Source organism: Panthera onca, chromosome B1 (assembly GCF_046562875.1).
Source record: "Panthera onca isolate mPanOnc1 chromosome B1, mPanOnc1 haplotype 2, whole genome shotgun sequence".
Taxonomy (NCBI): Eukaryota; Metazoa; Chordata; class Mammalia; order Carnivora; family Felidae; genus Panthera; species Panthera onca.
The window spans coordinates 88,784,445-88,802,658 of NC_138342.1; the positions used below are offsets into that span (position 1 = coordinate 88,784,445).

General features: G+C 36.8%; 2 protein-coding genes across 4 annotated transcripts in view; one reads left to right on the forward strand and one right to left on the reverse strand.

Annotated features, from left to right (window-relative positions):
* TBCK (TBC1 domain containing kinase) overlaps window positions 1-17,464 on the reverse strand; it is a 225,352-nt gene extending 207,888 nt beyond the window's left edge. The window contains exons 1-2 of one of the 2 annotated variants that reach the window (XM_078445834.2): window positions 17,205-17,464; window positions 11,092-11,312 (exon numbers count right to left, since the gene is read on the reverse strand). In XM_078445834.2, coding sequence (XP_078301960.1) covers window positions 11,092-11,284 — 193 coding nt within the window. In that variant the 5' untranslated portion in view covers window positions 11,285-11,312; window positions 17,205-17,464. Of the gene's footprint in view, window positions 1-11,091; window positions 11,313-17,200 lie in introns of both variants that reach the window. The other variant, XM_078445835.2, reaches the window with a different exon arrangement.
* Window positions 17,465-17,506: 42 nt separating this feature from the next.
* The window catches only part of AIMP1 (aminoacyl tRNA synthetase complex interacting multifunctional protein 1), a 39,504-nt gene continuing 38,796 nt past the window's right edge, over window positions 17,507-18,214 (forward strand). The window contains exon 1 of one of the 2 annotated variants that reach the window (XM_060654491.3): window positions 17,507-17,588. Coding sequence is in view for 1 of the 2 variants with exons in the window: in XM_060654490.3 (XP_060510473.3) it covers window positions 17,822-17,823 (2 nt within the window). In the remaining variant the exon portion in view is untranslated. Of the gene's footprint in view, window positions 17,824-18,214 lie in introns of both variants that reach the window. The other variant, XM_060654490.3, reaches the window with a different exon arrangement.

Sequence of the window (18,214 nt, forward strand, 5' to 3'; positions counted from 1 at the left end):
AGTGCACATGGAACATTCTCCAAGATAGATCATATACTGGGTCACAAAACAGCCCTTCCTAAGTTTACAAGAATTGAGATCATTCCATGCATACTTTCAGACCACAATGCTATGAAACTTGAAATCAACCACAGGAAAAAGTCTGGAAAACCTCCAAAAGCATGGAGGTTAAAAAACACCCTACTACAGAATGAGTGGGTCAACCAGGCAATTAGAGAAGAAATTTAAAAAATATATGGAAACAAATGAAAATGAAAATACAACAATCCAAACGCTTTGGGATGCAGCAAAGGCAGTCCTGAGAGGAAAATACATTGCAATCCAGGCCTATCTCAAGAAACAAGAAAAATCCCAAATACAAAATCTAACAGCACACTGAAAGGAAATAGAAGCAGAACAGCAAAGGCAGCCTAAACCCAGCAGAAGAAGAGAAATAATAAAGATCAGAGCAGAAATAAACAATATAGAATCTAAAACAACTGTAGAGCAGATCAACGAAACCAAGAGTTGGTTTTTTGAAAAAATTAACAAAATTGACAAACCTCTAGCCAGGCTTCTCAAAAAGAAAAGGGAGATGACCCAAATAGATAAAATCATGAATGAAAATGTAATTATTCAACCAATCCCTCAGAAATACAAACAATTATCAGGGAATACTATGAAAAATTATATGCCAACAAATTGGACAACCTGGAAGAAATGGACAAATTCCTAAACACCCACACTCTTCCAAAACCCAATCAGGAGGAAATAGAAAGCTTGAACAGACCCATAACCAGCGAAGAAATTGAATCGGTTATCAAAAATCTCCCAACAAATAAGAGTCCAGGACCAGATGGCTTCCCAGGGGAGTTCTACCAGACATTTAAGCAGAGATAATACCTATCCTTCTCAAGCTATTCCAAGAAATAGAAAGGGAAGGAAAACTTCCAGACTCATTCTATGAAGCCAGTATTACTTTGATTCCTAAACCAGACAGAGACCCAGTAACAAAAAAGAGAACTACAGGCCAATATCATGATGAATATGGATGCAAAAATTCTCAATAAGATACTAGCAAATTGAATTCAACAGCATATAAAAAGAATTATTCACCATGATCAAGTGGGATTCATTCCTGGGATGCAGGGCTGGTTCAACATTCGCAAATCAATCAACGTGATACATCACATTAATACAAGAAAAGATAAGAACCATATTATCCTGTCAATCGATGCAGAAAAGGCCTTTGACAAAATCCAGCACCCTTTCTTAATAAAAACCCTCGAGAAAGTTGGGATAGAAGGAACATACTTAAACATCATAAAAGCCATTTATGAAAAGCCCACTGCTAACATCATCCTCAACGGGGAAAAACTGAGAGCTTTTTCCCTGAGATCAGGAACACGACAGGGATGCCCACTCTCACCGCTGTTGTTTAACATAGTGCTGGAAGTTCTAGCATCAGCAATCAGACAACAAAAGGAAATCAAAGGCATCCAAATTGGCAAAGATGAAGTCAAGCTTTTGCTTTTTGCAGATGACATGATATTATACATGGAAAATCCGATAGACTCCACCAAAAGTCTGCTAGAACTGATACATGAATTCAGCAAAGTTGCAGGATACAAAATCGATGTACAGAAATCAGTTGCATTCTTATACACTAACAATGAAGCAACAGAAAGACAAATAAAGAAACTGATCCCATTCACAATTGCACCAAGAAGCATAAAATACCTAGGAATAAATCTAACCAAAGATGTAAAAGATCTGTATGCTGAAAACTATAGAAAGCTGATGAAGGAAATTGAAGAAGATATAAAGAAATGGAAAAACATTCCATGCTCATGGATTGGAAGAATAAATATTGTCAAAATGTCAATACTACCCAAAGCTATCTACACATTCAATGCAATCCCAATCAAAATTGCACCAGCATTCTTCTCGAAACTAGAACAAGCAATTCTAAAATTCATATGGAACCACAAAAGGCCCCGAATAGCCAAAGTAATTCTGAAGAAGACCAAAGCAGGAGGCATCACAATCCCAGACTTTAGCCTCTACTACAAAGCTGTAATCATCAAGACAGCATGGTATTGGCACTAAAACAGACACATAGACCAATGGAATAGAATAGAAACCCCAGAACTAGACCCACAAACGTATGGCCAACTAATCTTTGACAAAGCAGGAAAGAACATCCAATGGAAAAAAGACAGTCTCTTTAACAAATGGTGCTGGGAGAACTGGACAGCAACATGCAGAAGGTTGAAACTAGACCACTTTCTCACACCATTCACAAAAATAAACTCAAAGTGGATAAAGGACCTGAATGTGAGACAGGAAACCATCAAAACCCTAGAGGAGAAAGCAGGAAAAGACCTCTCTGACCTCAGCCGTAGCAATCTCTTACTCGACACATCCCCAAAGGCAAGGGAATTAAAAGCAAAAATGAACTACTGGGACCTTATGAAGATAAAAAGCTTCTGCACAGCAAAGGAAACAACCAACAAAACTAAAAGGCAACCAATGGAATGGGAAAAGATATTTGCAAATGACATATCGGACAAAGGGCTAGTATCCAAAATCTATAAAGAGCTCACCAAACTCCACACCCAAAAAACAAATAACCCAGTGAAGAAATGGGCAGAAAACATGAATAGACACTTCTCTAAAGACATACGGATGGCCAACAGGCACATGAAAAGATGTTCAACGTCGCTCCTCATCAGGGAAATACAAATCAAAACCACACTCAGATATCACCTCACGCCAGTCAGAGTGGTCAAAATGAACAAATCAGGAGACTATAGATGCTGGCGAGGATGTGGAAAAATGGGAACCCTCTTGCACTGTTGGTGGGAATGCAAATTGGTGCAGCCACTCTGGAAAGCAGTGTGGAGGTTCCTCAGAAAATTAAAAATAGACCTACCCTATGACCCAGCAATAGCACTGCTAGGAATTTACCCAAGGGATACAGGAGTACTGATGCATAGGGGCACTTGTACCCCAATGTTTATAGCAGCACTCTCAACAATAGCCAAATTATGGAAAGAGCCTAAATGTCCATCAACTGATGAATGGATAAAGAAATTGTGGTTTATATACACAATGGAGTACTACATGGCAATGAGAAAGAACGAAATACGGCCCTTTGTAGCAACGTGGATGGAACTGGAGAGTGTGATGCTAAGTGAAATAAGCCATACAGAGAAAGACAGATACCATATGGTTTCACTCTTATGTGGATCCTGAGAAACTTAACAGAAACCCATGGAGGAGGGGAAGGAAAAAAAAAAGAGGTTAGAGTGGGAGAGAGCCAAAGCATAAGAGACTGTTAAAAACTGAGAACAAACTGAGGGTTGATGGGGGGTGGGAGGGAGGGCAGGGTGGGGGGGAGGGCAGGATGGGTGATGGGTATTGAGGAGGGAACCTTTTGGGATGAGCACTGGGTGTTGTATGGAAACCAATTTGACAATAAATTTCATATATTGAAAAAAAATAAAAATTAAAAAAAAAAAATAAATAAATAAAATGTCAGAGTAGAAAGAAAGGCTGGTTCCAAAATATATCTTCAATTCATCAGCATCTTAATAACTCTGCTTCAATTCTAGCTATCGGCTCTTCCCTCCAAATTTGCTTCCTGTGGAGAGAAATCCTTATAGCGTTAATACGGACCTACCTACATTCTCTCTTGAAAGGTTAGGCCAAAGCTGGTAAATATTTACTAATATTTGCTGAATAGATCAATCAAAGGCAAGGCCAGCTTGCATAATAAAGAAAGTCCCAATAGAACAATGTTTAACATTTCTGTGCACATGTGTGTATGTATATATATTCAAGTATATACTTGAATATAAAAAAATCACAAATTTTCATCATCGGCATGACAATTAACTCTCTTTTACCACTTTCCTTCCCATATCTCTTTTTTTCTCAAAAATTTTTAATGTTTATTTTATTTTTGAGAGAGAGAGAGAGAGACAGACACAGAATCTGAAGCAGGCTCCAGGCTCTGAACTATCAACACAGAGCTGGATGTGGGGCTCGAACACACAAACCATGAGATCATGACCTGAACCGAAGTCAGACGCTTAACTGACTGAGCCACCCAGGTGCCCCCGCATGTCTCTTATCAGGCCATGAGACATATCTAAATATTCAAGACACTAGGTATGTAATAGAGCTCCAAAGTATTTAAGGTATTGAATAGCTTCGATTGTAGAAGTGCCAATATTTGCATTAATGTACACTTATTTCAACTTTAAAAATCTTTTGAAATATGATAAAATGTATTAGTATTCTACCTCTCTTTACTTACTAATTGTATGGCCTTAGATTAGTTACTTAATTGCTCTGTATCTCAATATCCTTATCTGTACGATGAGAATAGTTAATAGTTCCTATCTCATGGTAATATTATGAGGATTAAATCAAAATATGTAAAGCACTTAAAATACTGCCTAATACACAATGCTCAAAAAATATTAACTATTAATATTACTTATTATAAAAACATTTTCTACTCAAAGTCTATAAAATGTAAATGTTTTCAAAGTAAATACTTTTTAAAAGCCATACCCAGACTACTTGGAAATATTATTTAGCCTATTTGTCACAAAACAAGGAAAATGTTGTTTGCATTTTTTGAGGGTCATTAATATTAGGTTGAAACACATGAAAATGCCATTTTTATAGGAAAATACTTAAATATCAGCAAATGTATAGGGTTAACTTTTACAAAGTGTTTTGTTAGAAAAATTAAATACATTTCACTGAAATGCACTTAAAATAATTATAAGAAATAAAACATCTGCAAGCAATTAAGTTTCCAAAAATAGTTTTTAAATAGTTAAAATATTACCATCATAAATATCTAGAATTGAATACATTAATATTTGTGTCCTCCCTCCCCTAGGATTAAGACCTAATAATCCCCAGTGCAATGGTGTTTGGGGGTGGGACCTTTGTAAGATAATTAGGTACTGAGAGCTCTGTCCTCATGAATGGGATTAGTGCTTTTATAAAAGAGACCTTAGAGAACTTCCTGGACTTTTCCACTATGTAAAAAATGCTGTCATGAGGAAGTGGGCCTCACTAAACATGGAATCTGCTGGTTCCTTGATCTTGGACTTCCCAGCCTCTAGAACTAGGAGAAATAAATATTTGTTGTTCATTCAGTTTTTGATGTTTTGTTATAGCAGTCCAAATGGACTAAGATATGGGATGCAAAAGAATCTGACTCTGAATCTGATACCAGAATCTGACTGAAAAGGCAATAAACATCTTCCTAGTGAAACACTAAATTTTTAACCAATAGGGTTCAACTTTTCTACTTTGGTTTTCTAAATGGAATTTTATATGAAAAGACTAAACTCCAGCAGCGAGGGAAAAAAAAAAATCCTTAACCTACAAGGGAAGACAGATCAGGTTTGCAGCAGACCTATCCACAGAAACTTGGCAGACCAGAAATGAGTGGCAGGATACATTCAATGTGCTGAATCAGAAAAAATATGCAGCCAAGAATTCTTTATCCAGCAAGGCTGTCATTCAAAATAGGAGAGATAAACAGTTTCCCAGACAAAAATTAAATAAGTTTGTGACCACTAAACCAGCCCTGCAAGAAATTTTAAGGGGGACTCTATGAGGGGGAAAAAGATGAAAATAAAAAAAAAAATTAAAAAAAAATAAATAAATACCAAAAGCAACAAAGATTAGAAAAGACAAAAGAACACCACCAGAAACTCCTCCAACTCTACAAGCAACATAATGACAATAAATTCTTATCTTTTAGTACTCACTCTAAATGTCAATGGACTCAATGCTCCAGTCAAAAGACATAGGGTAAGAGAATGAATAAGAAAACAAGATCTATCTATATGCTATTTACAAGAGACCCACTTTAGACCTAAAGACACCTTCAGTCTGAAAGGGGATGTAGAACCATCTATCAGGCTAATGGTCAACAGAAGAAAGCCAGAGTAGCCATGCTTATATAAGACAATCTAGACTTTATGATAAAGACTGTATCAAGAGATGCAGAAGGGCATTATATCATAATCAAGGGGTCTACAGACTAAGAGGACCTAACAATTATAAACATTTATGTGCCAAATGTGGCAGCACCCAAATATATAAATCAATTAATCACAAACATAAAGAAACTAATTGATAGTAACACCATAATAGTAGGAGACTTCAACACCCCCACTCACAACAATGGACAAATCACCTAATCAAACAATCAACAAGGAAACAATGGCTTTAAATGACACACTGGACCAGATGGACTTAACAGATATATTCAGAACATTTCATCCTAAAGCAGCAGAATATACTTTCTTCTCCAGTGCACATGGAACGTTCTCCAGAATAGACCATATACTGGGACAAAAATCAGCCCTAAGTAAGTACAAAAAGATCGAGATCATACTGTGCATATTTTCAGACCACAATGCTATGAAACTCAAAATCAACCATAAAAAAAATTTGGAAAGGTAACAACTACTTGGAGACTGAAGGACATCCTACTAAAGAATGAATGGGCTAACCAAGCAGTTAAAGGGGAAATTAAAAGCATATGGAAGTCAATGAAAATGATAACACCACAACCCAAAACCTCTGGGATACAGCAAAGGCGGTCATAAGAGGAAAGTATATAGCAATCCAGGCCTTCCTAAAGAAGGAAGAAAGATCTCAGATACACAACCTAACCTTACATCTGAACGAGCTAGAAAAAGAATAGCAAATAAAACCCCAAACCAGCAGAAGACAGGAAATAATAAAGATCAGAGCAGAAATCAATGCTATTGAAACCAAAAAAACAGTAGAACAGATCAATGAAACCAGAATCTGGTTCTTTGAAAGAATTAACAAAATTGATAAAACATTAGCCAGTTTGATCAAGAAGAAAAAGGAAAGGACCCAAATAAATAAAATCAAGAATGAAAGAGGAGGGATCACAACCAACACAACAGAAATAAAAACAATAAAAGAGAACATTATGAGCAATTATATGCCAATAAAATGGATAGTCTGGAAGAAATGGACAAATCCCTAGAAATATATACACTACCAAAACTGAAACAGGAAAAATAGAAAATTTGAACAGACCCATAATCAGTAAGGAAATCGAATTAGTAATCAAAAATCTGCCAAAAAACAAAAGTCCAGGGCCAGATGGCTTTCCAGGGGAATTCTACCAAACATTTAAGGAAGAGTTAACATCTATTCTCTTGAAACTATTCCAAAAAATAGAAATGGAAGGAAAACTTCCAAACTCTTTCTATGAAGTCAGCATTACCTTGGTTCTAAAACCAGACAGAGACCCCACTAAAAAGGAGAACTATAGACCAATTTCCCTGATGAACATGGATGCAAAAATCCTCAACAAGATATTAGCCAACGGGATCCAATAATACATTAAAAAAATTATTCACCACGACCAAGTGGGATTTATACTGGTGAGGCAGGGCTGGTTCAATATCCACGAAACAAACAATGTGATTCATCACATCAATAAAAGAAAGGACAAGAACCATCTGATCCTCTCAATAGATGCAGAGAAAGCATTTGACAAAATACAGCATCCTTTCTTGATAAAAACTCTCAAGAAAGTAGGGATAGAAGGAGCATACCTCCAGATCATAAAAGCCAAATATGAATGATCCAATGCTAATATCATCCTCAATGGGGAAAATCTGGGAGCTTTCCCCCTAAGGTCAGGAACAAAACAGGAATGTCCACTCTCACCACTGTTATTCAACATAGAATTGGAGGTCTTAGCCTCTGCAATCAGACAACACAAATTAAAGGCATTCAAATTGTCCAGAAGGAGGTCAAACTTTCACTCTTCATAGATGACGTGATACTCTATACGGAAAACCCTAAAGATTCCACCAAAAAACTGCTAGAATTGATTCATGAATTCAGCAAAGCTGTAGGATATAAAATCAATGCACAGAAATCGGTTGCATTCCTATACACCAACAATGAAGCAACAGAAAGAGAAATCAAAAAAATCAATCCCATTTATAGTTGCACCAAAAACCACAAAGTACCTAGGAATAAATCTAACCAAAGAGGTGAAAAATCTATACACTGAAAACTATAGAAAGCTTATGAAAGAAATTGAAGAAGACACAAAAAATGGAAAAGATTCCATGCTCCTGGATAGTTAGAACAAATATTGTTAAAATGCCGATACTACCCAAAACAATCTACATATTCAATGCAATCCCTATCAAAATAATGCCAGCATTCTTCAGAGCTGAACAAATGATCCTAAAATTTATATGGAACCAGAAAAGACCCTGAATAGCCAAAGCAATCTTGAAAAAGAAAACCAAAGCTGGAGGCATCACAATTCCAGACTTCAAGCTATACTACAAAGCTGTAATCATCAAGACAGTATGGTACTGGCACAAGAACAGACCAATGGAACAGAATAGAGACGCTAGAAATGGACCCACAAATGTATGGCCAACTAATCTTTGACAAAGCAGGAAAGAATATCCAATGGAATAAAGACATTCTTTTCAGCAAGTGGTGCTGGGAAAACTGGACAGCGACATGCAGAAGAACGAACCTGGACCACTTTCTTACACCATACACAAAAATAAACTCAAAATGGATGAAAGAACTAAGTGTAAGCCAGGAAGCCATCAAAATCCTTGAGGAGAAAGCAGGCAAAAACTTCTTTGATCTTGGCTGCAGCAACTTCTTACTCAACACATCTCCTGAGGCAAGGAAAACAAAAGCAAAAATGAACTACTGGGACCTCATCAAAGAAAAACCAAAAAAAAACCAAAAAAAAAACCAAAAAACGTTCTGCACAGCAAAGGAAACAATCAGCAAAACTAAAAGGCAACCGACAGAATGGGAGAAGATATTTGCAAATGATATATGAGATAAAGGGTTAGTATCCAAAATCTATAAAGAACTTATCAAACTCAACACCCAAAAAACAAATAATCCAGTGAAGAAATGGGCAAAAGACATGAACAGACACTTCTCCAAGGAAGACATCCAGATGGCCAACTGACACATGAAAAAATGCTCAACATCACTCATCATCAGGGAAATACAAATCAAAACCACAATGAGATACCACCTTAGCCCTGTCAGAATGGCTAACATTAACAACTCAGGCAACAACAGATGTTGGCAAGGATGCCAAGAAAGAGGATCTCTTTTTCATTGTTGGTGGGAACACAGCCACTCTGGAAAACATTATGGAGGTTCCTCAAAAAACTAAAAATAGAACTACCCTACAACCCAGCAATTGCACTACTAGGCATTTATCCACAGGATACAGGTGTGCTGTTTCGAAGGGATACATGCACCCCCCATGTTTATAGCAGCACTATCAACAATAGCCAAATTATGGAAAGAGCCCAAATGTCCATTGATGGATGAATGGATAAAGAACATGTGGTATATATATGTATATATATACATATATATATATGTATATATATACATATATATATATATATGTATATATATATATATGTATACACACACACACACACACACACAATGGAGGATTACTTGGCAATCAAAAAGAATGAAATCTTGTCATTTGCAACTACGTGGATGGAACTGGAGAGTATTATGCTAAGTGAAATTAGTCAGAGAAAGACAAATATTCTATGACTTCACTCATATGAGGACTTTAAGAGACAAAACAGATGAACATAAGGGAAGGGAAACAAAAATATAAAACAGGGAGGGGGACAAAGCATAAGAGACTCATAAATAAGGAGAACAAACTGAGGGTTGCTGGAGGGGGTGTGGGGCGGGGATGGGCTAAATGGGTAAAGGGCATTGAGGAATCTACTCCTGAAATCATTGTTGCACTATATGCTAACTAACTTGGATGTAAATTAAAAAAAATAAAATTGAAAAAAAAAAAAGAAAGGGAACAATGATGAGGGGTCAGGTGGCAATAATCACAGGGGGTGTCTGCCCGGTGAACCTATGGGCCTCATCAGGGATCTGTCCACTGGCGGAATGATAGTCTTCCCGGCCTTAAGGAAGAAGAGAGGCTTCAGCATGGACAGGGAAGCACTTGGACATCATGAACTATACAATAATTTCTTTGAATCTTGACTATGTTAGGGGATGAGGACACGTTCTCTGAGGCTGGCCCTCCTCCAAACTATCAGCTCCTGTTTATATTCCCCCACCACAACATGGCTCAGAAGAGACTCAGAAATATTTGGTGTGCTACGAAGAACCTCTGTTTCTGGAATGAGGCTCTTTTTATTTAGTTGCCCAACACTGAGAACATGTTTTTCCTTTGGTAAAAGCAGCAATGAGGAAAAGTCAGCTTATTCATTAATCGCTCTCTTACCTATTAAGCTTATGCAAAACCTTCTTATGCCCTACACAGCAACCACATAAGAAGGCAATAAACACTTCTTCTGAACTCATAAAAAAAAAAAAAAGAAAGAAAAGAATAAATTCCAAAAGAAAAAAATAGTGACTGTTTTCATTTGAAGACAGCCCAAATAACTACTTTCAATCATAAAATACATTTAAATAGACACTTCTCAAATTTCTGGTATGAGAGCTTTCATTTCCTTTTTACAGAATTGAAGAAATATGCTTAAGATAGGTGGTTTCTCTGAAAGAGAAAATTAAAAATCCTGATTCTCAGATCTGAAAAATACGGATTTCTCAAATGTAGTCATTCATTAATTTACTCACTCAACACTTACTGAATGCCTTCTATGTACCAGGTGCAGTACTGTCTCTCTGAGGTTAGGGGCAAAAGTCAAGAACTGAGAATCCTCAAAAGAGACAAATTAAATAGAAAATAATAATAAAATCTGATAAAAGATATATAAGAAATTAGGAAAGGGATTAAGCTCAGATTGCAGAGAATAATATAACCCATGAAAGAAAATAGCAGAGTATAAAAACAGGGACCTGTGAGGGGCCAGGGCAATCAGGAAAACTCAAAAGACTCAGTTTGGCTGGACTGAAGGTGAGGGCATGCACATACCCACATATACTGACTATTGTATGCGCTCACTATATACTTGTAACCTAATCAAGGTAACAGAGTAAGGAATACAAAAACAGAAGAAAAGAACAACTTACCATGCTTTCCCCTAGAAATATCCACATACTGGCAAAGTCTGGGATGAGTGATGGTCTTAAGGATTTGAAATCGCCCCAAAATTTTGATGGAATTTGGTGTAAGAGGAAGCCCATTACTTCCACAAACATCATGTGGCAGAGCTGAGGCAAAGAAGGTAAAGGCACCCATTTCAGCATCCTTCAGGGGAAACATTTCAGAATCCTAGATCTTCTAAGATAATCTGGAAAAGGAGAGAATTTTATGACAGATCAACCAAAAATTAAGCCAGTGTTTTCTCACCTTAAATATGATTAATAATATATAACTTGGAGGAAAATGCCAATCAGAACACTTCACAGTAAAAAGAATCAAAGTAAAAAAATTCCAAGATAATATCTACGAGGAAAAACCACCCAATCATAAATTTAGATTGTAGCTCTAAATCATAATCAAAGATTTTCAATGGCATAAAAAGGCAAAAAATAGAACATTCCCTCCTAATGATGTCTGACAGTGTTAAGAGGAAGTCTGTTATTGCATATTCACATCAATAAGGATCTTCTGTTTACCTAAAGCTTGAACAACCCATAGACCATCAAGAATTTTTCCTTCTTGCAAAGTAAGTAAAGTCAGAAAAGATGAAATAGGTATTCCAACCATTACCTTTAAATTATCAAGGCCTCTATTAATAGTAGTAAAAATTAAACTAGATAACAGAAGCCTCTATGTTACTTAACTAATCAGTTTTGGTTTTGTGCTTGGTAATTTCCATGTGATCTGTTTTAATTTATTCCCTCAACAATCTTCACAGATGTTATTGCCTCCAGTTTAAAGATAGATGTTTCGTGTATATATCTAGGGCAATCCTACTGGCATGGTCTCCAAAACAAATAGTGCCCCAGAGTTATGTAACAAAGCAACCTGGAGATTAAGAAACCTGCTCAAAATCAATCTGAATCACATTAGGGCAATCACAAGGAAAAAGGCCACTGAACAAAAAGATCTTTCACCCAGGTGTCTCACTACAAAGACATTCCATTGGTCCAGCACTGCATTCTTCCTTTCTCAGCTTTCACAATCAAAATGTTGGAATTCTAAATCAAAGTAATAGACCACTTTTTATGTCTGTGCAGAAACCTCATTAAAAACATTAAAAGGAAATACTTTTAAATGTATAAATTCATAATAAGGAAGAAAACAGAAAAGGGCCATGACCTAATGAAAGATTCCAAAAACCCCCAGTAAAGCATTTGGCATATGAAGTATTGTTTTAAGAAGCAAAAGAAAGAAACTATAAAGTATATTGCAGTCAAGACCTCTGTTGGGCCTCTTCAGATTCAGAAACTTGAGATCACAAAAGCAGAAACAATGGGGAACAGAAGTCAGAAGAGGATTTGAAATGAGAATGATAACTTAAAGGGCAGAAGAATAAAAGAATTAACTTTGTCACTGGCCCCCCATTACTAGTTGGTTATTTTTCCTCAAAGGAAAAAAGGTAAGTTTCTTTCCTAGAAATAAACCAACTTTGTGAGAATTATAATAAATAGCTAGTATGGGCATGGTGACAAAGGCAAACTGCTCTTAATTCTGGAATTTGTAGGGCCCCAGTTAAGATATAACTATCTACCCAGCCATCCTAAAACACAGAATAGCAGTCAACAAGCCTGTCCATATACACAAAGCTCTCAGACAGACTTCCTTAACTCTAAAATCATGAACTGTCCAGGAATCATCAGATAGTTGAAGAAAGACCACATCATAATGGGCAAAAAATAAAATAAACAAACTAAAAAACCTGCCCTGGAGGTGACTAAAATAAGTTATGCAAAAGAAAACAATGAAAACCAAAACAAGTTGAAATATATTTAGAAAGATTTGACATGATATTACATAAAAAGAGGTGTAGCAAAACATATTTCACAAAAGAGTAAAAAGGAGTTGCTGGTACATATATGAGAAAATGAACATCCTCATTAATATTCAAGAAACTGCTCATTAAAACTATAGGAGAATTTATACCTGCCAGAGAGTAATAATTAAATCTGATTAATTAAATTTGATAATACAAAATGTTAGGACATGAAGAGAATATAAACTAAAACAATCACTTTGGAAAACAGTTTGACACTATTTTGCTATTCAATTCCGGCAGAAAGTCCTACACACATAAATAAGGGATACATGCAAGAAAAATCAGCATGGTGTTGTTCCTATTAATCCCCAAACTGGAAACTTAAATATCCAAAGACAGGTGAATGATTAAGGAAACTGTACATTCATCTGATGGAAGAGTATACATGACAGAAAATAAGCAAATTGTAGCAACATATATCAGCATAGATGAATCTAAATATAATGTTGGGTGGGGAAAAAAAGCACATAAAATGTATGCCAATATTCATAATATTCAACAAGAAAAGCTGAATAATAAATAATTCAGGAGTATGTACATTTCAGGTAATATTATATTAAAAAGTAAGGTAGGGGCAACTGGGTGGCTCAGACGGTTGAGCGTCCGACTTCAGCTCAGGTCACGATCTCACGGTCCGTGAGTTTGAGCCCCACATCAGACTCTGTGCTGCCAGTTCAGAGCGTGGAGCCTGCTTTGGATTCTGTGTCTCCCTCTCTCTCTGCCCCTCCCCCACTCACACTCTCTCTCCACAAAAAATGAATAAACCTTAAAAAAATTTTTAAAAAGGTGATAATAATAATAATGAGGAAGAAGGGGAGGAGGATGGAAGGAAGGAGAAGAAAAATATGAGGATACAGTTACCACTGTATGAAAAGCAGAGTGAGATTAGGGAAGAACCCATAAGAAGCTTCAACAATCTTGAGTAATATCTTAGTTTTTAATTGGTGGATTTAATGGGTGTTCATATTATTATTATGCTCCAAATTTCCATATTCTATATCTACATATGTTTGTGTTAGAGACCACATACTTTATATTTTTTAAATTTTAAGTTGAAAAAATTTTAAAAATACAATGAATTGATTTCCAACAAAGGCCAAGAAAATCAATAGGGAAAGGGCAGTCTTTCAGCAAATGGTGCTGAAACAACAATATATCCATATGGAAAAGAAAAAAAATAATCCCTCAATTCTTACAGTTACATCCACAAATATCTGAGATGGATTATAGACCTAAATGCAACCTTAGGATAGCAAAGATTTCTTAGGCAGGATAACAAAAAGCACCAACCATAAAAGAAAAAATTGATAAAATGAACTTTTTTGGAGTTTTGGATGTTCTGCATCTTGATTGGGGTGATGGTTGTCACATGGATGTTTACATGTATCAAAACTCATCAAACTACTCACTTAAAATCAGTGCATTTTAAGATATGTAAATTGTATCTTATAAAAAATAAAATTAAGAGAATATGAGGAAGGAATAATTAAAAATGAGTGGTTGGAAATTAAATTATTACCAAGTTAGACTGAAGTGTTGGAAAAGAAAGTTGAGACAACTGCTCAGGGTATGGAACAAAAAGCAAATAGATGAAAACATAAGAGAAAAGATAATAGATATAGTAAATCAAACCAAGTATACAAAAACCACCTTACAACAGTTTCAAAAAGAGAACAGAGGAAAATAAAGGAGAATAAATTATAGAAGACAGAATAGGAGAAAAATTCCCCACGGTTGAAGGGAAATTGTACCTTCAAATTAGAAAGGCTTATAATATCGAGGAGGGCAAATGAAAAATACCCACACTATGACATTTTTCCTAGCTCCTTTCAATGAGTTCACTTCAAGAATAAACTCACAAGACATGTCATCATACATTTTCAAAGCATCAAGGAAAATAAAATTTTTTAGTCATTCCAGAGAGAAAATAAATAGTTCAGGCCTCAACAAATTAAGAGTGGCATTCTCATTCTCTCATGAGCAATAGTGAAAGTTAGAGGACAGTGAAGCTTTGAAAGACTTAAAGAGACAAAATTTTGCTTCTATACCCTGCCAAACTATCCATCATTATAGCAAAAATAAATAATAATAATTTACAGCCATATGAACATTAAAAAATAAAATTAACATCCACATACCTTTTATGAATAAATATTCTTAGGATGTATTCTACCAAAACAGAGGAGAAAAACAAATAACAGAAAATGTGTGGTTAAGAAAGAATGTAACTTACCCGAATGTAATCTGTTCACATTAAACAGAAAGTAATTGGGCTTTAAGGGAACATCTTCAAGCAAAGATATGGAATGGAAGCTTCTCATACAAAGAATGAGAGGATGTGGTAAAGAAAGCGTAAGATGGAAAGATTTGGTGAAAACAAAAACAATGTAACTAACTTTCCCTCAAAAGAAAACAGAAAGTCCTTTGTAAAAGTGAGGAGGGTTAAAAACTATATAAGATGTACATGGCCCAAAACATAAATCACACTTAACTATGGCATAATTTTTTGGTCATTATAGGGGAAGAAAGAAGAAATCAATCTGATGTTAATATTACAAGTCTTCTCCTTAGTGTGGCACAGGGGTCATGAAATTAAGAAACTGGGAAGGAAATGTATCATAGCATACTTTTTGACTCTGTACTTAGGAATATTTACAAAGCCATAATATTGTAACATTTTGTTATTTTTTAGCACACATAAAAAAAGCAAAAAAAATTGTAGTTAAGAAATGTAATATAAATATTATTAACCTTAACAATGTATAAATAAAAGTCCAGATAGGGGATGGTGGAAGTGATAGATATAGTTTTTGCAGTGGCAATGAAGGTAGAGTCATTACTTTCCTCATTTTACGAAACAAGGAGCCAAAATATATTTTTGAAAATTGTGAAAAAATAATTTACGTATATTATTTAGAATTATAACATTAACCAATATGAAAACTAAAAAATGTAATGACTATTCAAAACTTTGGATAAGGGAGGTTATGGATAGTTTGTCTTAAAAAGTAAAAAAAAAAAAAAAAAAAAGAAAGAAAGAAAAAAAAGAGTGAGCATTTTCTTTTACTATTCAACTTATAGATCTAAGGTTTAACAAGGTTAAAGGGGGTTATTTCTGAGGAATAGGACTAAGGGTAGGAAGGAAGACACTAAACCATTGCATTCTATTATGCAATCCTTCTATATTATACTATTTGATTTTCAATTAGACAGACTATCAGACAACTGAAAAGCAAAGAACCAAACAAAGAAACGCAAATGATTCAAAAAGATAAGACACGAATTAGTGTAAAATATTTCATCAATGTTCTCCTTCAACTACCAAGCACTCATGTAGATGATTGCACATGAAAAGGTTCACATATAAAAAAATATACACATAGATTTGTTCACACTTGGTGAGTGGAAGAAAGCTAGTGAAAAAAAAGAAAACAGTTGAAGTTGAGAGAGAGATTAGTTGAGGAAATACAACGTAGGAATGGGGTTTGAAAATTCATTCATTCAACCAATATCTTGAACCTATTTTAACTCAGGTGTTTTTCCAGCTTCAGGGCCAACGACAGTGGACGAGACACAATCCCTACCCACAAAGAATTTGGGAGTCGAAATTAGATTGGAGGTCGGGGGGCGAAGGTAAAAAAAAAAAACAGTACAAAAGATACCGATTTCATCATGAATAAAATAATTCACACATTTCTTCAACGGGCGAATAACACTAGCTCATTTATTTTATATACTTTCCCTCAAAAAGTTGTCTTTCTGTCCCAAACAAAAACAGGAACCAAGGGGCCTTGAAAAGAAATCACTGGCAATTCTAAAGGAACTTCCAGTTCACATTCCCCAACTCCACAAGGGAACGTTATGTCTCGACAAATGACTAAACCTTTGAAAACCAAAACAAAACCAAGACTTTGCATCTACGGTGAGTAATGGAGAACTGAATCTACATTCTCCAACGCCTCTTTAAATCTTCCTTCGAAGCAGTGATGCAGTGGTTATTCTTAAACATCTGCCTACAGTTCTCAAAGGACTCGGGTAAACGTGTGTAGGAAGGAAGGCGGACATTAGCTCCATTTGGGCACAGGACTCAGTAGCAAGCAGCTCCAAAGGTTGGCTCCTCTACTGCGGACAAACTGGGCCACTCGCTGCACCTGACATTCCTCTACCTCCCACCGGCCCCACCCACTACGACACACAAAACTGACGAACCCAAATACCTGCCTCTGAGTCAGGCGGGCACAGAGACAAGGGGATGGAGCTTCTACACAGGGCCCCAGCTTGCTGTGGCTGCTGCTGTCGCTACCGTTTAGTGCACCACACCCAGCATCTCAGGTGCTTCTACAAAAGAGGCCGCTCCGGGAGCGCTGGGATTGCGTTTTGCCTGCGAGCTAAATCCGCCGAAATTCCCGGCTCGGAATCTGGCCGGGACCGCGAGCCAGACCCGCTCCAATGACAGCTCCCAGCTCTCCCCACCCCCGCCCTCGATTCAGCCCGGCCGTTTCCTCTGACCTCACAACCTCCACGACACAACATGGAGGAAAGACCCGACGTCCGGCGTTTTGCCCCTTACCCAACCGGTGACAAAATGTAGCTACCAAGGAAGAGGTACAGAGGAGTTTAAGTTATTAGCTGAGGAAATAGAAGACGGACAGCGTGGTGCGGTTACGCCCGGGAAGGGGCGACAGAATTTGACGTTAAGTCGGTGGAACGCTCAGGCGTTTGGTGAGGACACCTCGTTGGGTCCTTTCTCACTGCCGTCGGGTGCGGGACGGTGCCCCTAATTGCTGAAGACTGAGGCTACCCGGTGAGGCTCTCCAGGTTGCTCTGTCCACCGATTTATGTGAGTGACTCCCTGAGAGAGTCCGGGGGTAGGCGTGTTGAGGTCAAAGGAGAGTCCTCCTTCCCTTACTCATCTTGGGGAGATAGGACCTAGCCTCCGAATACTGGTGGGAAGTACGTTTATACCAGCACCAGTCTTGGCATGTGGAATAGGGAACAGCTTGGTACCTCTTGAAGGAACCAAGTTTGAGAAATGGGATGCGGGGCTGACAGAAAGGCTGCTACTGGAAAAGATATATTCACAAACACGTTTAGTTATATGTGTGCGCGCGCGCCGGTGTGTGTGAAAGGGGTGGGGGTGGGTCAGGAAGTCATTCAGTTAGTTACGCGCCCACCATGTTTCTAGTACTGTTTTAGGCATTGGGAACAGAACGATGGACAAAACAGAAACC